Here is a 22,282-nt window from a genome sequence, read left to right on the forward strand (position 1 = left end):
AAAATCCCGAAAATGGGGGAGGATGCTCCCAGACCCCCCTACAACAATTTCAATTACAATACTTTGTCCGGTTGCACATTAATCGGACAATAAATATGGCACACCCAGTTTTTCTGATGCACACCCAGAGTCACTTTTCTGGCTACGCTGCTGTCTGGGGGTAAGCAGATACACATCAAATTTTCATTTTTGGGTGAACTATCCCTTTAAGGAGAAAATTACTTTATTTTTCCTGCACTTTGATCTTAAAAAAATGTGACAAAAACACACGCAAGTTCGACCCAAATGTTTAATTTCATGATTGTTACCATCTATTTGCATTAGTTTATATCCATCTGGTCGCTTTTATCGAATAGTTATGCAGCAGACATAAATATATAAACAAATCAGAAATGCATTAGATTTCAGTTCCCTTTTATCATCACTCTAATACAATACAAATATTATTTAAATAATAATCAGTGTTCCAAAATGGAAGCAAATAAAGTATACATAAATACAGTATGTGTCTAAAGTCAATGCTATGGCCTTTGTGTAGATATTTAAAGATGGTCATCTTTAAGCATGACTGTTTGGATTTATATGAAATGGTAACACTTTATAATAAGAGTCCATCTGTAACATCTGAAAGGTTAATAAAAGTATTGTTTATTGTTAATTTCAACATTTTAAGTACAGTAGGCTACCACATTGAACGTTTTCAGAAACTATGCAAAGCAATGATTTGTATTTTTATTGGACTTCAGGTTTATATATAATTTAGAGAACTGTAATTCAGATGTATATCTTTGACTGAGATTTTGTCATTTGTCTGTCATTATTCAATTATTTAATTTAGCTTTTTACATGAAATCATCAAAAATGATAACTGTGATTAGTCGTGGGCAATATACTTTCATGATTTTAATTATTCGTTTATGAATTCACCCCTAAGTCTAGAACTAAAAAATTTAAATTTGTAAGTGTAATAATCGAATTACAGTTCAGTAATGTTCAGCAGTTGATCATACGGGGAAAACAAACATTTTATTTCTCTTTCTCCCATTATCTCTCTCTTTTGGGACACAGAACACACGCCCATTTTGTTTACGCGCTGAGAATCAGGAAGCATTTGAATTCAAGAGAAATGAAACTTATTTCTCCACTATAGTGACTCATCCTCTGCAATAGATCCACACCGCTGTACAGCAAATTGTATTTGAGCTGTATTTCTGTTAAGGTAAGGACTTCATAAGATCCAAAGATCATGACTTTATAATCTTGTCTGCTTTTTTAAAAAAAAAATTGCGTGCGTGTATTTGTATGAATGTAACTTGTAACAAGCCTGGTGAAAGAAAATTTAGCTTTGTACTTAATTGCTAAACGATTATTTTTGGATTTTGTTGTCTAATAAAAACATAACTACTACAGAATTGAAATACTCGATTACACTTACCTCAAAATCAAAATTTTTACTCTTACGATTTCGATGCTTCTTTACAATACAAACCTATTTCTGTGGTGTTCATGGCTAAACAGACTATTCTGAATAAATACAAATTAAAATCTATTGACAGTGTTATGAAGGAGTAAGATTGTGTTGCTAGTTTGGAGTTATGATCACTGTGGGGCATTTGTTAGAATACACAAGTCTTTATTCTCCATTGTCATTGCTTCTTTAAGCAAGCAGTAGCACTTTAAGCATTTTTGCAACAGAATGAATCAATACTGAACATACTTCAGCTGGACGATTACACTATTTTCTTCTAGAGCTACTGTACAGCCAAAATTATGTTCCCTTTATCACTGTAAAGCTGCTTTGACACAATCTGCATTGTAAAAAATGCTATAAAGGTGACTTGACTTTAAAGTTACAGTACCTTACAGGACCTGGATAGAGATTAATTTTCTGCACGCACAAATCCACCAAAGCAATATTAAATGTTTAGTTTAAACAAAATAATTTTCTGTCATTAATTACTCACCCTCATATTGTTCCACACCCGTAAGACCTTTGTTCATCTTCAGAACACAAATTAAGAAATTTTTGATGAAATTGGAGAGGTTCATGACTCGTTAATAGACTAAAGACATTGTTAAAACAGTTGACGTGACTGCAGTGGTTCAAACTTAATGTCATGAAGCAACGAGAATACTTTTGTGAGCAAAAACAAAACAAAAATAATGACTTTATTCAACAATCTCTTCTCTTCCCTGTCATTATCCTTACGCAGGTGATGCAGTAAGCACAGTAAAGGCTTCCGTGTTTACGTCCAATTGCCGGCTCTGTATTGGCCAAAGCTGATCACGTGACCAGCACGCGCATGCGTGTGATGCTGTTGCAAGAGCCGGCCAATAGTGAGTCTGCGTTCTAAACCTGGAAGCGCTGGACATAAACAACGTATGAGTGACACAGAAGAGAAGATATTGTTGAATAAAGTCGTTATTTTTATATTGTTTTTGCGCACAAAAAGTATTCTCGTCGCTTCATAAAATTGAGGTTGAACCACTGCATTAATGTCGACGGTTTTAATGTCTTTAGTACCTTTCTGGACCTTGAAAGTGTTGATTATATTGCTGTCTATTGACGAGTCATATACCTCTCAGATTTCATCAAAAATATGTCAGTTTGTGTTTTGAAGATGAAAGAAGGTCTTACGTGTGTGGAACGACATGAGGGTGAGTAATAAATGACAGAATTTTCATTTTTGGGTGAACTAAGCCTTAACCATTTTTGTAAACAAAAGTCCTGGTTTCCTAATGCCTGTCATTTTACTATAAACTAAATGACTTCTGCATATGAACGTGTCAGTACTTCAGTCAGTCAAATAATAATACAGTCTTTTAGCGCCCTCTTTTCAACGGACAGCATATGTCAGCAGCATTTGCAGCCTGCAGTTGATCAGCAGAGAACAATTTTTTTCCTCAGTTAAAAATTGAAACGTGATTAACTATTTTTTTGTTGTTGTTAGATACTTGGACTTAGACACTTGCATTTGTCAGATAACTTTGCTTTTCTTAACAGCCCTTATTACAGACAGAGACTGATAATCTGTTCATCTTTGAACACTGCAAAGAAATGGCAGAGTCTGCAGTGAGTCAGTATGAGGATCAGTTCAGCTGTTCAGTCTGTTTGGATCCTCTGAAGGAGCCGGTGACGATTCCCTGTGGACACAGTTACTGTATGAGCTGTATTACTGACTGCTGGGGCCAGAAGGAGCAGGGGCCGCCGTACCGCTGTCCCCAATGCAGAGAGAGCTTCAGTCAGAGACCTCTACTGAAGAAGAACACTCTGATAGCTGAGATGATGGAGACGCTGCAGAAGACGTCCCTACAAACGGCTGCTGTGGAGTGTGATGTTTGCACTACAGAGAAGAACAGAGCTGTAAGGTCCTGTCTGCAGTGCTTGGCCTCCTTCTGTCAAACTCACCTGCAGCTTCACTATGAATCTCCTGCGTTTATGAAGCACAAACTAGTCGAAGCTTCCAGAAACATTCAGGAGAACATCTGCCTCAGTCATGGGAAACTTCTGGAGATTTACTGTCAGGATGATCATCAGTGCATTTGTAACTTGTGTTTGATTAACAATCATAAAAAACACAATGTGGTGTCTGTGGATTCAGAATGGACTAGCAAGAAGGTAATCAATGCTTATCATTTCAGGTAGTTGTCTTTGTTTCTTGAGCTGATAATATTAGTAAAAATTCTTTAATATTTTTAAATTACTTACTTAAATTACTTTTTTATATTAACATCTTCAGAAAGAGTTAAAGGAGATAAAGGTGGCGTGTCAGAAGCTGATCCAGGAGCGAGAGCGAGGTCAGCGGGAACTCAGAGAAGCTGTGAAGTCTTTGAAAGTGAGTATCAGTATGAAGACGACTGGTTAAATCACAAATACAACAGATATATGTCTTAATATTTTAAATAGGTAACATTTAAATCTTGCCAGTTTCATTAGACTGAATCACTTTGGGTTTGAACAACATCTGTGATAATGGAAATGGTCACATGAATGTATTATTTAAGCTGTTGTTCCTGTCTGCATGATCATATCTTTGTGTCTCTGACAGAGTTCAGCTCTAGAGACCCTGGAGGACATTGAGAAGGTCTTCACTGAGCTCATCTGCTCTCTTGAGAAGAAACGCTCTGAGATTAAAGAGCAGATCAGAGCTCAGGAGAAGACTGAGATAGATCGAGCAGAGGAACTTCACAAACATCTGGATCAAGAGCTGACAGAACTCAGAAAAAGACAAGCAGAGATTGAGAAACTTCTGATTACTGAAGATCAGGTCAATTTTCTGATGGTAATGAAAGTCATTTCATTGGTATACTATCATGTTTCTATACTTTCTGTTTCACATTTTCAAATGGTCTCTTTTACATAACAAGCAGTTATGTGTTTGTCTTATTTCAGAGCTGTCAGTCTGTGTGTTTTACCTTCATTTGAAGACGTTCCCAGCTTCACTCAACACACTCATCTGTCTTTTAAAGACATTTCAATCTCAGCATTTAAGGAGGTTTTGAAGGACGTCTGTCAACAACAAACAGCCAGAATATCTCGAGAAGGTCTGAAAGTTTTATGTGTACTATTTTGTCATTCATACAAGATTACACTTAAGAGATAAACAGTGTAATGTTTCTTTTTGGCCCCTCAGTGTCAAATGTCCATGTTGCAGAGCCTCCAGAACCTAAAACGGCAAATGAATTTTTGAAATGTAAGTTAAAAAAATGTTCTGAATCAGAAACATTCATTGATAAATACACTGCACAATATGTGCACAACAATGCACATATAGGTTTGTCTAGGCCCCTTAATTGTAGTAAAGACGAATCTTAATGTTATGGCATTTAATGAAATTCCAGAAGATTCTAACTTTGTGGCAGTGGAACATTCGGGTACTGTGTTCAAAATGAGTTCAATAAAGAAAAATCTGATGTGAAAGAACAAAGCACAGAAATCTAATAAACACATCTGGGATGAATTGAGGCTCAATCACCCAACATCAGTGCTTGAACTCTCTGATGCTCGGGTGTCTTGTGAATGTGAGAAAATCCCTGCATTCAAGCTCCAGAAGTGGGAGGACCAACTCCCTATTGATGCCCATGGTTTTGAAATACTCAATAAGAACACTTTCAGTGTCCAATTATTCAATGTATCTTTGTTTCTATCTATCCTCCTCAGACTTCTGTCAGTTGAACCTGGATCTAAACACTGCAGACATAAACCTCAAACTGTCAAATAGGAACACAAAAGCATCATATTCAGATAAAGTCCAACAATATCCAGATCACCCAGAGCGATTTGAGTATCCCTACATCTTGTGTCGAGAGGGTTTGTACGGTCGCTGTTACTGGGAGGTCGAATGCAGTGGGAACAATTGGGCTGTAGCAGTTTGTTACAAAGGAATTGGACGTAAAGGAGACAATGATGCCTGTAGACTTGGCTCCAACAAAAAATCCTGGAGATTCGGCTACTATCAACAGGATATCATTTTCATGCATGACAACAAGCAAGTCTCAATCCCTGCTTTCCACTCCTCTAGAATAGGAGTGTATCTGGATCACAGAGCAGGAACTCTGTCCTTCTACAGCGTTTCTGACACAATGACTCTCCTTCACAGAGTCCAGACCACTTTCACTGAACCCTTATACCCTGCTTTTCGAATTGATTCTGGTTCATCTGTCAGGATCATAAAAAAAGGGGAGTAAAAACTAAATTCACAAATGTAAAATAAAACTTTTGTTGGATGAAAAAGATGAAATGTTTTTTTTTTTTTTTTTTATTAAAAATCAATTAATTGAAAATATCAGTTTTTGTTGTTTAGTGATGAATATGGTGTTATGTTGCATTCCTGTTCTGTTTCTGTTAGTTATTTTCCCGTTGGCCTGCCTGTTTGAGATCTCATTTGTCTCCTAGTTACTGATTGATTCGTTATTCAGTACAACTGTGTCCTGATTAGTTCCCTTTCTTTTACTCTTGTATGTATAGTTTCAGTTTATTCCTTTGTCCATTCTCTTTAGTGATATAATGTATGCTTGCAAATCATTGGAAAACTGATCCGCAATAAACAAGCAACATTTTTATTTTACCAGTTCATTTGACTGATAGTATGCATTATCAATGTTTTAATTTCAGGACAAGATTTATGATAATGGAGCAATTTCATTGAAACTGGTCACATAAATACAGGCTGTTGTTCCTGTCTTCATGATCTGATCTTTGTGTCTCTGACAGAGTTCAGCTCTAGAGACCATGGAGGACATTGAGAAGGTCTTCACTGAGCTCATCTGCTCTCTTGAGAAGAAACACTGAGATTAAAGAGCAGATCAGAGCTCAGGAGAAGACTGAGATAGATCGAGCAGAGGAACTTCACAAACATCTGGATCAAGAGCTGACAGAACTCAGAAAAAGACAAGCAGAGATTGAGAAACTTCTGATTACTGATGATCAGGTTAATTTTCTGATGGTAATGAAAGTATTTTAATGATCATTTGTATAATGATATACTGTACGCTCACCATTCATTGTTCTGTGCTTTAAGTATTTCTTTTATTTAGTGGAAACAGTCACTTGTGCTGATGCCAAATTTTTGAGAATGTTTTTAAACATATCAGTTGTGTTTCACAAATTATTTTGGACTGTTTGTCTCATTTCAGAGCTGTCAGTCTGTGTGTGTTTTACCTTCATTTGAAGACGTTCCCAGCTTCACTCAACACACTCATCTGTCTTTTAAAGACATTTCAATCTCAGTATTCAGAGAGGTTTTGGAGGATGTCTATCAAGAGCAAACAGCCAGAATAACTCGAGAAGGTCTGAATATTTTAATATGTTATTTTGTCATACTCTTAAACAATTTAACCATACTAGTTTTGTTTTGTCCCTTCAGTGTCAAATGTCCATGTTGCAAAGACCCAGAATGATTTTTTGCAGTGTAAGTTGAACTGTGGTTTCTTCAAGGCAAACACTCATTAATTGATTAGTATCAGTGGATATGATCTGTTACAATGTGATCATTTTGAAACCAAAGTTTACTGTATTCAATATTTGTTTTTGTTCATTCCTCCTCCTCAGATTTCTGTGAGCTTCACCTGGATCTAAACACTGCAAACAAAAACCTCAAACTGTCAGAAAACAACAGTAAAATATCAGGTTTAGATGAAGTTCAGCAATATCCTGATCACCCAGAGCGATTTGATGAGTTTCCCAACATCTTGTGTCGAGAGGGTTTGTACGGTCGCTGTTACTGGGAGGTGGAGTGCAGTGGGGATAACTGTGCTGTAGCAGTTTGTTACAAAAGAATTAGACGCAAAGGAAACCGCAATGACTGTAGACTTGGCTTCAACAAAATATCCTGGAGATTGAGCTATTGTCTGCAGAATTTTAGTTTCATACATGCTAAAGCTGAAGTCTTGATCCCTATTGTCCGCTCCTCTAGAATAGGAGTGTATCTGGATCACAGAGCAGGAACTCTGTCCTTCTACAGCGTCTCTGACACAATGACTCTCCTTCACAGAGTCCAGACCACTTTTACTGAACCCTTATACCCTGCTTTTGGGGTTGGAGAAGGTTCATCTGTCAGGATCATAGAGCAGAAGAGAGCACAGACAAATCAGAAATAAATATATTGATCAAGTTTCAGATTCATTAGCTAAACTCCTGAAATGTGTATGTATTTAAATTAAAATGTAACTGGTAGTTTGGATGAACAAAAAGCCTAATATTTCTTAAACACTGTCAATTTTGCTATTTTGTTCTTTGGTGTTGCTACTTTCTAGTAGACCTTCTTTCTTTACAAACAGTTTCTTCATAATTTAAATAACCATTGACTTCAGGATGAGGTCTGATGTTGATTTAATTTTACTGTCATAACTATCTGATAGTAAGCTGAAAAAAACATGTTTTTAAAAACCTTTTAAAGATGCACATTTTTAAAATATCATTTTCTATCAACATACAGCAATGTTTCTTCAAAAGATTCATCTTTATATTTGTTGTTTTTCAGTTTGATGTATATAGCCTAATTAATAATCTAATGTGTAATTATGATAAAATAAAGAGAAAATAAGTTAAGTGTTCTTTTCAATAATTTCAAAGTTGAAACATTGTCTTAAGAATCTGTGATTCTATTGGTGTTATGACATTCCTTCAGCTAAATATACAGGCTTATGTATAATTTAGAGAACTGTATAGTGTCATTCAGATGCATTTCTTTGACTGAGATTTTGTCATTTAATTTGTCATAATGTCATTATTCAATTATTTAACTAAATTGTCAATATACATATATTTACATAGACTATAATTTAGTTTTTACAATAAAATTAAATCATCAAAAATGATATCGGACATATTTTAGCTACATATTCTGCAGAAATCAAATATCAACTGTTATAAGTCATGGGCAATATAAGCCCCTTTCATGATTTTCACATTTTTGTTTAAGGGTGAATTCAGGGTGATTGACACCCAATTGCACATTGAGATGACTTGGAAAAGGTGTCCCATTCAATCCCTAAGTGTAGAACTAAAAATGTAAATGTGGAAGTAATAATAACAGTTCAATAATGTTCAGCAATTGATCATATGAGGAAAATAAACATTTTATTTCTCTTTCTGTCATTATCTCACACACACGCCCATTTTGTTTACGCAAGGAAAACCAGGAAGTATTTGGATTCGAGAGATATGAAACTTATTTCTCCACTAGTACACAAGTGACTCAGCCGCTATTCTTTGGGGCAAAGCTGTAAAGCAAATCATATTTGAGCTATATTTCTGTCGAGGTAAGGACTTCATGAGATTCAAAGATCATGACTTTAGCTATCATGTTGTCTGCTTTTAAAATGAAATCGCGTGCAATTATGTATTTGTACTTCATTGCTAAACTATTATTTTTGGATTTTGTTGTCTAATGAAAACGTAAGTAGTAAACGGAATACTGAAGTGTACAAACTTTACTTTTTACTCTTTACAATTTCGATGATTCTTTAAAAGTACAAACCTATTTCTTTGGTGATCATGACTAAAGAGACTATTCTGGGCTCAATACAAGTTGAGCTCTATTTAAAGCATGTCAGCAGCATTTGATCAGCAGAGAACATATTGATTTTTCCTCAGTTAAAAATCGAAACGTTGTGATTAAGCTTCTCTCAAACTTTTTTTTTTTTTTTTTTTTGCTTAGATACTTAGGACTTTGTAAAATCTAATCTTGAGAGTATTCATACTTCCACCTAAGTGAAAAATAGTATTTGTCAGATAACTTTGCTTTTCTTGGCAAAACAGCCCTTCTAACAGGACAGAGACTGAGAATCTGTTCATCTTTGAACACTACAAAGAAATGGCCGAATCTGCAGTGAGTCAGTATGTGGATCAGTTCAGCTGTCCAGTCTGTTTGGATCCTCTGAAGGAGCCGGTGACGATTCCCTGTGGACACAGTTACTGTATGAGCTGTATTACTGACTGCTGGGGCCAGAAGGAGCAGGGGCCGCCGTACCACTGTCCCCAATGCAGAGAGAGCTTCAGTCAGAGACCTCTACTGAAGAAGAACACTCTGATAGCTGAGATGATGGAGACGCTGCAGAAGACGTCCCTACAAACGGCTGCTGTGGAGTGTGATGTTTGCACTACAGAGAAGAACAGAGCTGTAAAGTCCTGTCTGCAGTGCTTGGCCTCCTTCTGTCAAACTCACCTGCAGCTTCACTATGAATCTCCTGCGTTTATGAAGCACAAACTAGTCGAAGCTTCCAGAAACATTCAGGAGAACATCTGCCTCAGTCATGGGAGACTTCTGGAGATTTACTGTCAGGATGATCGTCAATGCATTTGTTGTTTCTGTACGATTGACAGTCATAAAAACCACAATACAGTGTCTGTGGATTCAGAATGGACTAGTAAAAAGGTAATCAGTGCATATCATTTCAGGTAGTTGCCATTTTTCTTAAGTCAAAATTATTGATTTATATGACATTTATACTTCCTCCTTTGTCTGTTAACATCCTCAGAAAGAGTTGAATGAGATAAAGGTGGCGTGTCAGAAGCTGATCCAGGAGCGAGAGAGAGGTCAGCGGGAACTCAGTCAAGCTGTGAAGTCTTTGAAAGTGAGTATCAGAAGATGCCAGTGCCAATTTAAAGTGCTTGTAAAAGTGATGTATTATTAAAGAATCTTATGGAAAAATTACATTTGCAGGAAAAAAGCAACACCAAAAACATACTCGTATGCAAAAAAAAAAAAAAAATGCAAACGTGAAAAGATTTCCATTTACAGTTTAAAGAGTTAGTTCACCCAAAAATGAAACTTCTGTCATTTATTACTCACCCTAATGTAGTTCTATGCCCGTAAGACCTTCGTTCATTTTCGGAATACAAATTAAGACATTTTTGATAAAATCCGATGGCTCAGTGAGGTTTGATACACGCTCCGAACTACTGATTCAAAACAAAAGATTCGTAAAGCTTCGAAGCTTCATGAAGCAGTGTTTTGAAATCGCCCATCACTAGATATTGTTGAATAAAGTTGTTATTTTGTTTTTTTGGTGCACCAAAAGTATTCTCGTCACTTCATAACATTAAGGTTGAACCACTGTAGTCACATAAACTGATTTAAAAATGTCTTTAGTAGCTTTCTGGGCATCTGAAAGTTTAAATTAACTTGCTGGCAATAGAGGCCTCACTGAGCCATCGGATTTTATAAAAAATATCTTAATGTGTGTTCAGAAGATGAATGAAGGTCTTACAGGTATGGAACGACATGAGGGTGAGTAATTAATGTAATTATTCATTTTTGGGTGAACTAGCCCTTTAAGTAGTTTTTGTGCTTGCAAAAGTTTTTTTTTTTTCTGGAAATGTCACTTTTGTTTCTTTGTAGTTATATAATGTGTTGGGTAGACTAGTGTGGGTGCTGGGGGATATTGAGCAGGCATGAGTCGTCCAATCAGAGACAAAGTACACATTAATGACTTGAGGCTGGTAGAGGCATTTACAGTCTTTGTAATTAGCTGGGTGAACAACTGTAGTACAAGTAGCAAAGGGTATGGCCGCGTGAAGCTGAGCAGTTTGGAGTATATCTTTGTATGAGTGGTTCTAAACAAACAGAAATGACAATACTCAAATAGTAAATGAACAGAAATGACAATAATTAACTCACTCTGGCACTTATACATACATTATATATTATATATTATATACATTAGAAATATTCTTAAACATAAATAGCGATCGATTCTGGCATGCGAGGACTAGATTAGCACTAATGAGATAGATGTCACGTTGCCTGACACGTGAGCTTGTGATATTCGATTCATATTACATACAGAGAATGAACTATCTCTCTTATATGATAAATAACTACATATACATACTCATAAGTGACTCAGAGTGCCTCACAGTTTACATTATTATACACCAATATCATTGTTTAACCGTCTTATGCTTTCATTAGCGCAATATACGGATGATGCAATACACAATGCGTGTGACGCACATAATTATAAGTAACGAACGCTAAAACTTAAACTACGTAATACATGTTGGCAATTAATTATAAACTAATTCACTATAAACAAGCTGCATTTTTATTTTACCAGTTCATTTGACTGATAATAGGCTATACATGATCACTGTTTTGATTTCAAGACAAGATTTATGATAATGGAGTAATTTAATTGAAATTGGTCACATAAATATAGACTGTTGTTCCTGTCTGCATGATCACATCTTTGTGTCTCCAACAGAGTTCAGCTCTAGAGACCATGGAGGACGTTGAGAAGGTCTTCACTGAGCTCATCTGCTCTCTTGAGAAGAAACGCTCTGAGATTAAAGAGCAGATCAGAGCTCAGGAGAAGACTGAGATAGATCGAGCAGAGGAACTTCACAAACATCTGGATCAAGAGCTGACAGAACTCAGAAAAAGACAAGCAGAGATTGAGAAACTTCTGATTACTGATGATCAGGTCAATTTTCTAAAGGTAATTGAAAAGGAGTAGGGGGGAATGCTTAGGTAGCTAGCTTGAAGCCTTTGGGGCTGTCGGTGATAACAGGTTCAATCTAGTCAAATCAGGTATAGGAGTCTTTATTGTACATCCAAGCAGGCATTGTTTGTCTATGTGAGGCTCAAGTTGTGTGGGTGTGTGTGTGTGTGTGTGTGTGTGTTTTCTACAAGTGAGCAGAGTTTTAGAGTTTTAGTTTCCCAATAAACAATGCCAAATCAGGCAAAAGGCAACTACAAACATTACATTGAATTCACAGGTAATAAAGTAATCTAAACAATATATGAGGCCATCTACTCATACTATAAGCTCCTATAATTTTCAGTTAAAGCATATGCCTAACAGGAAATATATCAAGCATGAAAATAAACAATTTTAGGCCAAACTTAAAGGGTTAGTCATTAATGACTCACCCTCATGTCGTTCCACAACCCGTAAGACCTCCGTTCATCTTCGGAACACAGTTTAAGATATTTTAGATTTAGTCCCGAGAGCTTTCTGTCCCTCCATTGAAAATGTATGTACGGTATACTGTCCATGTCCAGAAAGGTAATAAAAACATCATCAAAGTAGTCCATGTGACATCAGAGGGTCAGTTAGAAGTTTTTGAAGCATCGAAAATACATTTTGGTCCAAAAATAACAAAAACTACGGCTTTATTCAGCATTGTATTCTCTTCTGGAATCCTTTCCATTGAATTGATTCCATTGAATTGATTCCATTGAATCCTTTCATCTGTTGGCGTTGGTAATACACTTTTACGTCGCCGTGGTTGTTTTTGGCGATTAGGACATCCGCGAAATTTTGAAGCATCGAAAATACATTTTGGTCCAAAAATAACAAAAACTACGACTTTATTCAGCATTGTCTTCTCTTCCGGGTCTGTTGTCAATCCGCGTTCACGACTCCGCTTCTTCTTCTTCTTCTTCTTTCCTGTTTTACGGCGGTTGGCGGTTGCATTACTGCCCCCTTCTGCTCCGGAGTGTGGTTCACGACTCTGCAGTGACGCTGCTGATGTAAGACGCTGCTGGCGTGTTATCCGGTGCGCCCGAGCTTCGTTTACAGTCTGAGGGAGACGCACGCTGTATTCAAGCTATTCTACATTGTTTCTATTTTGGTATTGCTATATTTTTTAAAATGGTGCGTAGGTGTCGCGGATGTCCTAATCGCCAAAAACAACCACGGCGACATAAAAGTGCATTACCAACGCCGACAGATGAAAGGATTCAATGGAATCAATTCAATGGAATCAATTCTGAATAAAGTCAATGCTGAATAAAGCCGTAGTTTTTGTTATTTTTGGACCAAAAGTTATTTTCGATGCTTCAACAAATTCTAACTAACCCTCTGATGTCACATGGACTACTTTGATGATGTTTTTATTACCTTTCTGGACATGGACAGTATACCATACATACATTTTCAATGGAGGGACAGAAAGCTCTCGGACTAAATCTACAATATCTTAAACTGTGTTCCGAAGATGAACGGAGGTCTTACGGGTTTGGAGGAGGGTGAGTCATAATGACAACCCTTTAATTTGGCAAAATTGTTTATTTTCTTTAAACATAAAACAAAGGCACTTACATACAATGTTGCCAACTGCTTTCAATTGAAAGTAGCTAAATCTGATCGTTACATGTTACTAGATGACGTCATAATGGCAATTCACTGATTTATATAAATATAGATCAGTAAGTGAGATAAGAATCTAGGTAAATTTCAAGTATCAAAAGGGGCGAGCGAGTCGCTAAATCTAGTGACAAAATCTCTAAATTGGCAACACTGCTTACATAGTTAATTACACAGACACAGGAAAAACAATAAAAGGAGTAAAACTGATACCCTGCATCTCAATAAACTCCCTATCTTCCTAGATCGTGAATCAGTATATTGTGTAAATGAATGTGGTCAGCTCCCTGATCAGTGTCCTGACTACTGAACTAGGGAGCTGATTGAGACGCATACATAGTCCTCTGCACAGTGCAGCCACATGCAACAAAAAGGAAGAAGCTGTGGGCACAGGTGCAGCTACTAAAACCTGTTAGAGAGTCCTGATTGGCTTGAGATTGGGTGGGTGGGGCTTGAGGCTAACAGGGAAATGAACAGGCTTGCTTTGTGAGGCATGTGGCAGCTGTTTTAAAGGTGCCCTAGAACCCTTTTTCACAACATGTAATATAAGTCTAAGGTGTCCCCTGAATGTGTCTGTGAAGTTTCAGCTCAAAATACCCCATAGATTTTTTATTATTCAATTTTATAACTGCCTATTTTGGGGCATAATTAGAAATGCGCTGAATCTGTACGTGTCCCCCTGTACGCTCACGCTCCCCGCCCCCAGCTCGCGACTCTATAATACATTGCATAAACAAAGTTCACGCAGTTAATATATCCCTCAAAATGCATCTTTACAAAGTGTTCGTCATGCAGCATATCAGATAATGTAAGTATGGTATTTATTTGGATGTTTACATTTGATTCTGAATGAGTTTGATAGTGCTTCGTGGCTAAAGCTAACATTACACACTGTTGGAGAGATTTATAAAGAATGAAGTTGTGTTTATGAATTATACAGACTGCAAGTGTTTAAAAATGAAAATAACGACATGGCCCTTGTCTCCGTGAATATAGTAATAAACGATGGTAACTTTAACCACATTTAACAGTACAGAGCAACATGCTAACGAAACATTTAGAAAGACAATTTACAAATATCACTAAAAATATCATGATATCATGGATCATGTCAGTTATTATTGCTCCATCTGCCATTATTCGCTATTGTCCTTGTTTGCTTACCTGCATAAAGTCTGTTGATTCGCTGTGCAGCTCCAGACTGGCATGTCTAATGCCTTGAGCATGGGCTGGCATATGCAAAAGTTGGGGTCGTACATATTAATGATCACGACTGTTGCGTCACAGTCGGTGTTATGTTGAGATTCGCCTGTTCTTCTGAGGTCTTTTGCACAAATCAAATTTACATAAGAATGAGGAAACAATGGTGTTTGAGACTCACTGTATGTCATTTCCATGTACTGAACTCTAATTATTTAACTATGCCGAGGTAAATTCAATTTTCAATTCTAGGGCACCTTTAAGGAGAAGGGTCTGGCTGCAGACCATGGGCGAGTGGAGCTCCACTCTTGAACAGGAAATACGTCACCTCCACTTGTGTTTTACTAATGTCTACACCTACCCCAAACCTAAACCTACCCTTGCAATAATGTATTATAAGTAGTAAATTACTCCACTAGGTCTGAAATATATTCTGTTTGAATCCCCTGGATTAAGCTACAAACAAGAACTTGATGCATTGCTGTGTCTGTTATCCCATAATTCCCACTTTTGGACACAGTGGCTGTGTTTTTTTGTTTACATAGTCTTGCTTTAACGGACATTAATATAAGACAGCACTGCAAAAACAGTGTACTGTCAAGCGGTTATATTTTGTTATATATTTATTGTCCAACATTCCCAATTTTTCTGATGCATGTCCTTAATTTAATTTAATATGTTGTATTAATTCAGTGTTTATAATGCTAATACTTGAACTGCAAATAATTTCAACCTGAACTGATATGGTTTCTAGAGAGCCAAAGGTTTTGTGGAGAAAAAAAAAGTGGAAGACTTAAACACAAAGTCTGTATAATAAACCGTTAAAAGGATTTGATGATCACTAGTCTAGTAGGGGTGGGAGAAAAAAATCGATGCATCACGATTCTCTCTTCAAAAATTCTGGATCGATTCTGAGCTTATTTTTAACCTCAGTTGCGAGATGACGCTGCATGTGCTTACAGTGCGTGTCCACCGGCGCGGAGCAGAGGGAGTGTTTTCAATTCATTCATATGGATGCTGAGCTTCACTCTCGCGAGCCTGAAGATGAAGAAGCCTATTTTCATTACAAATGCTCTACGAAGACATTGTTTATGTTGTTTGGAGTGCTGTGGGCTTATATTTTATAAATATGAAACTCACTGACAGAAGGTTGCTGCTTTCAATTTCCATGTGCGCTTTGTGAAGGGCGCTCGCGCAAGTGCAACGTTTACGTGTTTAAGTGTAGCCTACTTGCATTTCAAAGTGCTTTTATGACAAGAAATTAACGTAAACACAGTAAGTTATATGTCTCAAGGGACTAAACAGACAGGACAAAAACATCTTATATTTCAAAAGAGATCTGTGCATTATTGTGAATGCAGCTTATTCTTCCGCTGTCTATGATGACATCAGTAATAATCAAACAACCATAAAGCTGAGAAAGAGAAAAATCCCTCGCAGCGTTTGAATGGAAAACGTTCAGATACTCTTAAATACTGAAAGCACTCTTTGTTTATTGCTTGTAATGTTTCGTTGTTCCTCTTTATTATTATTTATTAGACTACTTGCTTTTATGTTTTGAAGCTGTTTATAGCCTATATTTAAAAATCTTGACATACAATTTTATTAATTATTTTTTTAAACTAGTAATTATTTAAAAAGTACTTATAATTACATAGACTATGTATTAAATAATAAAAAAATAAAGTTACGAAACTAATTATTTAATAAGAAAAAAAGTGGATCAAGAATCGTTTTGGAATCGGATCGTGACTCCCAGAATCGGAATCAGATCGGATCGTGAGGTGCCTAAAGATTCCCATCCCTATAGTCTAATGTTTGTATGTTATTCTGTGTTGGCATTCAGGTTTTAAGCTAATTTCAGCTTTAGTGTACTTTTTTTTTTTTTTAAGCAAAGCAGCTGATATTGTCATAGAAACTAGTGGACTGCTGAGTTGCTTTCACCCCAAAATGGCGGAAACGCAGGGCTGCTGCTGTGCGCCGGTGTTGCAATGGACGTTCTATTGAGTTTCGCTTCTTGTCAGTGTATATACTTTGGCCCTGTCCACACGAACACGTAACTGATAATAACCATTTTTTTAGGCTTCTGAGTGGCCAACATGGCTTTATGGTTAGGATTATATCGCCACCTGTTAGTTTGGCATGCTCATGACAGCGCTTTAAAGTGTTTTGCGTTTTGATGTGGTCTGAGATTTTTTTTAAACTGTCCTTGTTTGGACGAGATTTGGACAAGTAATGAAATTCCTTTCATCAGTATACTACCATGTTTCTACACTGACTTGTTTCACATTTTTAAAATGCCTACATTGACATTTAAAATGTCTACTAAATGTCTACATGTCTACAAATGATCACATCTCAAGCAGTGCTGTATTTGTCTCATTTCAGAGCTGTCAGTCTGTGTGTGTTTTACCTTCATTTGAAGACGTTCCCAGCTTCACTCAACACACTCATCTGTCTTTTAAAGACATTTCAATCTCAGCTTTTAAGGAGGTTTTGGAGGACGCCTGTCAACAGCAAACAGCCAGAATATCACGAGAAGGTCCAATTTTTGTATTTATTCATATTTTGTATTTATCGATATAACTTTATATAAAATCACTGGAAATCTATGCAATATATTTGTCTTGTAGAAATGTTTGTGTATAGTGTTATAATGGTATTTAAAATTTTATTTATAAGTAACCATTGAATTTTCTTTGTTTTTGCCTTTTCAGTGTCAAATGTCCATGTTGCACAATCTCCAGAACCAAAGACTCCAAGTGATTGTTTGCAATGTGAGTTGCGCTGCATTTTCTCAAGAGCATCTCAAACACAGACACCCCACTAAATATCACCCTCTAAAATGTGACAGTTTGAAATATATATAATTTAAACTTTATCTTTACTTTATTTGACCTTATTTTAATGTCTGTCCATTCTTTTTAATTAGATTTCTGTCAGCTGCACCTGGATCCAAACACTGCGAAGAACAAACTTGTCCTGTTAGATGGAAATAAAAACATTTTAAGCACAAAATTAGTCCAGCAGTATCCTGATAACCCAGAGCGATTTAATAGTTTTCCTAATGTCTTGTGTCGAGAGGGTTTGTACAGTCGCTGTTACTGGGAGGTCGAGTGCAGTGGGAACGAATGCGCTATAGCAGTTTCCTACAAAGGAATCAGTCGTAAAGGAAACAGTGATGACTGCAGACTTGGCTTCAACAAAATATCCTGGAGACTGTCCTGCTATCAGCAGAATGTCCATTTCATACATGATAAAGCCCGAGTCTCAATCCCTGCTGTCTGCTCCTCTAGAATAGGAGTGTATCTGGATCACAGAGCAGGAACTCTGTCCTTCTACAGCGTCTCTGACACAATGACTCTCCTTCACAGAGTCCAGACCACTTTCACTGAACCCTTATACCCTGCTTTTGGGGTTGGAGAAGGTTCATCTGTCAGGATCATAGATCAGGAGAACATTTACGCAACCAGTAGTAGACTGAATATAGACAGAAAAATATATTAAATAAAAAAAAAGTGCTGTTTAAAGGCTAAATATTCTCGAATAATAATCAGTGCTGCATATTTGGTTTCTTTTATATTCAGAGACCCTCTGATTTCAAGTTTAAAAATGTAATATAAATATAATGATCAGTCATGTAATCAAATCGTGTATCAAAATTCAATCTGTGGTTTAAACAAATGTCTCATTGACATTAAATGTATTATTAAACCTTTGTGTTGTGTTGTGTTATGTTATGTTATTTTGATTTTTGAGTTGTCGGAAATACCAATTAACCTATTTTTTTTTCCTTGACATTTTGTGACTTTTCCTCATTTAATGTCATGAATATGCATACAAAGTTTGAACACGCTGATGTGTTTTTGACATATACACACATAATTGCTATTACGTTTGTCATGTTCGTGGATCAGTTTGACCTGCAAATTTTAATAGGCATATGTACAGACCCAAAATAATAACATTTTTGTTATTATATTTTGTTGTGTTGGTTTTTAAGCCTGGTTTATTGGGTTTTAGCCTGGTGAATGTAAAAAGGAGCTTTTTTCCACTTATTTCAATAATGAAAAATATTTTGTCAGCTACACAGGTGGTAAATATTAGCTATCATTTATTTGTTTTGTTTTTTCAAGCTATCTGAAATACTATCGAACCTGTTATTTTTCTTGAAATTTTGTGACTTGATTTAGGGTCATGAACATCCATGCAAAGTTTCAACACACTTATGTGTTGTGAAATGTGCATACAGAAATGTTGATGTATGATCTTGCTGTTTGTGGGTCAGTTTGACCCATATATGCAGCTGTTCAAAAGCAACTCTACAGTCCCCAAATAAAAAAAAAAACACTTCTGTGTTGTATGTCAGAGCTCTTCAACTCCAGTTCTGAAGTGCCAGTGTCTTGCTGAGTTTAACAACTTTTTTATTTTCAAAGCTTGTGAAAATAAAAAGTTGTTTTACCCATTAACTGTCTGTCCTACTTTTTGAGCATAGACTTGAAAATGACTTTCCCAACTTAAATTGTTAAAAATCTTGAATACTTCAAAGCAAAGTTTGGTGTTTTTTTAAATGGAACACTTTACAGATTATTGTAGAAGTAATATATAAAATAAATATAACTTTATATATATCTGGGTCCCAGATTATGTGCGGGAAGTTTGAGAGGAATGTCCTGGGCTGACAACCAAGTGGGGGCTTAGAACGATGATGGTCCACCAATGCCTTGTTTTTCGCCAGTGCGAGAAAGGGCTTCTGTGGTGAGCCTTCACGTACAAAGGCAACACTGAATAAATGCATGCACGGAGAGGGACAATGGCTTTGGATTCTTGTAAGGCAAATAATGGGTGCTGGTAGCCTAAACAGCACTGGAAGGGCAATAATCCTGTAGACGAGACCAGAAATGAGTTGTGTGTGATTTATCTAGAACTCCAATTTGACGGCTCTGCAGACAGTGCAGGACCCTCTCCAAGTCCTGATTTGCTCGCTCGACCTGACCGTTTGTCTGTGGATGGTAACCCGGAGGATAAACTCACAGTCGCTCCCAACTGTCGACAGAATTCTGTCCACAACCCAGGACACAAATTGGGGACCCCTGTCAGAGACCACGTCCATGCACCGGGAGGCCATGAATGTGAAAGACATGATCTAAGACGATAGCTGCTGTCTCCCTCGCTGAAGGCAATTTGAAGAGGGGGATGAAATTAACCACCTTCGCAAACCTTTCCACCACAGTGAGGACCACGGTATTGCCACTTGACGAGGATATGCCTGTGACAAAGTCCATGACTCTGTGTAACCAGGGTCTTGAAGGGATTGACAGTGGCTGGAGTAACCCTGCTGACAGTCGATTTGAGCCCTTACCCACTGTACACAGTGGACAGGCTGATACAAACTCTTGAGCATCCCGCACCACTGACAGCCATCAGAACCAATGCTTCATTAACAAACCTGTTCGAACTGCTCCCTTGCTGCAAGCAGGCTAGACAAGTGGCCCCAAGTGGACTCCGGCACAAAAAGCAGACTCTCTGGGCACCTCGCAAAGGACAGTGACAAAGTGTAATGCCTCATGGACCTTGGGCTCCACTCCTCAGGTGACCGCCGTGACCATCCGGTTGGGAGGCATGATGGTCACAGGAGAAGTGGGTCCTCAAAAATCTGTGAGAGTACATCGGGTTTTCCTCTCTTACTACCCAGGCGATACGAGATGTTAGTTAAACCGGCCAAAGAAAAGTGCCCAGCGACCCTGCCAAGAATTTAATCTTTTAGCAGAATTAATATATTATAATATATAAGTTCTTATGGTTGGTCCAAACTAAAAATGGAACCCCGCGCCCTCCAACCAGTGATGCCACTCCTCCAGTGCCAACTTAAAGAGATAGTTCAGCCAAAAATGAAAATTTAATGTTTATCTGCTTACCCCAGCGCATCCAAGATGTAGGTGACTTTGTTTCTTCAGTAGAACACAAATGATGATTTTTAACTCCAAACGCTGCCGTCTGTCAGTCAAATAATGGGAGTGAATGGGAACACAATCAATACGAGTCGAAAAAACGTGCATAGACAAATCCAAATTAAACCCTGCAGCTCATGACGACACATTGATGTCCTAAGACACGAAATAATCGGTTTATTTGAGAAACCGAACAGTATTTATATAATTTTTTACCTCTAAAAAACTGCGTTAAGCATTCGCTTAGTAAGGTCTGATCGCGCTCTGACAATGGCAGTAATGTCTCGTGCATATACTACAATGAGTGCTAGACATCACTTCCGCTGTCACAGCGCGGAAGACCTCACTAAGCGAGTGCTGAACGCAGTTCTGTGGTGTATTAGAGGTAAAAAATTATATTAATACTGTTCGCTTTCTCGCACAAACCGATCGGTTTGTGTCTAAGGACATCAATGTGTCATCATGAGCCACAGGGTTTAATTTGGATTTGTCTAAGCAAGTTTTTTCTACTCTTATTGTTCGAGTTCCCATTCACTCCCATTATTTGACTGACAAACAGCAGCGGTTGGAGTTAAAAATCATCATCATTTGTGTTCTACTGAAGAAACAAAGTCACCTACATCTTGGATGTACTGGGGGTAAGCAGATAAACATCAAATTTTTATTTTTGGGTGAACTATCCCTTTAACAGCCAGTAACTCCTTATTCCCGATGTCATAATTCTGTTCTGGGGAATGGGGTGAGACGATGAGAAAAAAAAAACGCATGGGTGTGTTCTGTCATCCGAAGGTGATCTCTGGGACAATATTACTCCCACTCCTACTTCTTATGCATCCACTTTCACAATGAATTGACGAGAGTGGTCGGGGTTGGTGAGAATAAGATCCAAACAAAGTGGCTCTTTAAGTTTTGGAAGTTGACCAACAGAAATGCATTTGAGTGGAGGTAAGATTCGTCAGCAGCAAATCTCTGGCTAAAAAATTGGCAAACCCCAGAAATCGCTGGACCACCATAGGACTATCTGGGGTGGGGCCAATCAGCAACCACTTTTACCTTGGCAGGATCCACTCAGATGCCTTTGGGTGACAGAACGAAACCCAGGAATGAAACCGTGTGTGAAACTCGCTGTAACAAGGTATGTAGCTCAGGGAAGATCCGGCGAACATTCACCATAACTTTAATTCCAAAATATACAAACAACAAAATCAAAGTAAAAGTGACAGTCCCTTGCGAACAACTGCCACACACACATAAACAAAACATAATGTAAAATAGTCCAGGCCTGGTCCTCTCTTGTCCTTCACTGTCATTTTTGGTTTAATGTATAATTAATGTAATGTGTAATTATGATAAAATAAAGGGAAAATCAAATGTGAGATTATCTGTGATTATTGTTTTCTCCACAGCAGCTGAATGAAAACCTGCTGTTCTTAGAATCAAGAAGCATCATGTTAAAACAAGAAATGATTTCTGAAAGGTTTGTTGCAAATGAACTAACCCTGGAAGTGTGTTAGAAGCTGTTAAAACAGAAACAC

General features: G+C 37.3%; 2 protein-coding genes and 1 pseudogene across 3 annotated transcripts; all 3 read left to right on the forward strand.

Annotated features, from left to right (window-relative positions):
* The first annotated feature begins 969 nt into the window (after positions 1-969).
* Positions 970-6,074, forward strand: LOC125248332 (annotated as a pseudogene).
* On the forward strand, positions 5,807-8,408 carry LOC125248280 (tripartite motif-containing protein 16-like). The gene is made up of 5 exons (XM_048160001.1): positions 5,807-5,815; positions 6,228-6,431; positions 6,637-6,790; positions 6,867-6,911; positions 7,052-8,408. Exons 1-5 carry the CDS (start codon positions 5,807-5,809, stop codon positions 7,597-7,599), a joined length of 960 nt encoding a protein of 319 aa, XP_048015958.1. The 3' UTR covers positions 7,600-8,408.
* A 225-nt stretch (positions 8,409-8,633) lies between these two features.
* Positions 8,634-18,999, forward strand: LOC125248325 (E3 ubiquitin/ISG15 ligase TRIM25-like). Of its 2 annotated transcripts, none has more exons than XM_048160063.1 (7): positions 8,634-8,763; positions 9,263-9,878; positions 9,982-10,077; positions 11,710-11,943; positions 17,185-17,338; positions 17,514-17,573; positions 17,729-18,999. In XM_048160063.1, exons 2-7 carry the CDS (start codon positions 9,318-9,320, stop codon positions 18,301-18,303), a joined length of 1,680 nt encoding a protein of 559 aa, XP_048016020.1. In that variant the 5' UTR covers positions 8,634-8,763; positions 9,263-9,317; the 3' UTR covers positions 18,304-18,999. The 2 variants fall into 2 exon arrangements, with proteins under 2 accessions (XP_048016020.1, XP_048016021.1); XM_048160064.1 differs by having other exon boundaries at positions 11,710-11,928.
* Positions 19,000-22,282: the final 3,283 nt, after the last annotated feature.

This window comes from Megalobrama amblycephala, linkage group LG16 (genome assembly GCF_018812025.1).
Source record: "Megalobrama amblycephala isolate DHTTF-2021 linkage group LG16, ASM1881202v1, whole genome shotgun sequence".
Lineage (NCBI taxonomy): Eukaryota > Metazoa > Chordata > Actinopteri > Cypriniformes > Xenocyprididae > Megalobrama > Megalobrama amblycephala.

What these genes read in the sequence shown, in the direction of transcription:
- LOC125248280 (XM_048160001.1), top strand. An exon ending in AGCCAGAATAACTCGAGAAG is followed by an intron (nt 6,791 to 6,866) that starts GTCTGAATATTT and finishes TTGTCCCTTCAG; the next exon opens with TGTCAAATGTCCATGTTGCA. An exon ending in CCAGAATGATTTTTTGCAGT is followed by an intron (nt 6,912 to 7,051) that starts GTAAGTTGAACT and finishes CCTCCTCCTCAG; the next exon opens with ATTTCTGTGAGCTTCACCTG.
- LOC125248325 (XM_048160063.1), top strand. Translation starts at nt 9,318, where the DNA reads ATGGCCGAATCTGCAGTGAGTCAGTATGTGGATCAGTTCAGCTGTCCA. An exon ending in CAGAATGGACTAGTAAAAAG is followed by an intron (nt 9,879 to 9,981) that starts GTAATCAGTGCA and finishes TAACATCCTCAG; the next exon opens with AAAGAGTTGAATGAGATAAA. An exon ending in TCCAAGTGATTGTTTGCAAT is followed by an intron (nt 17,574 to 17,728) that starts GTGAGTTGCGCT and finishes CTTTTTAATTAG; the next exon opens with ATTTCTGTCAGCTGCACCTG.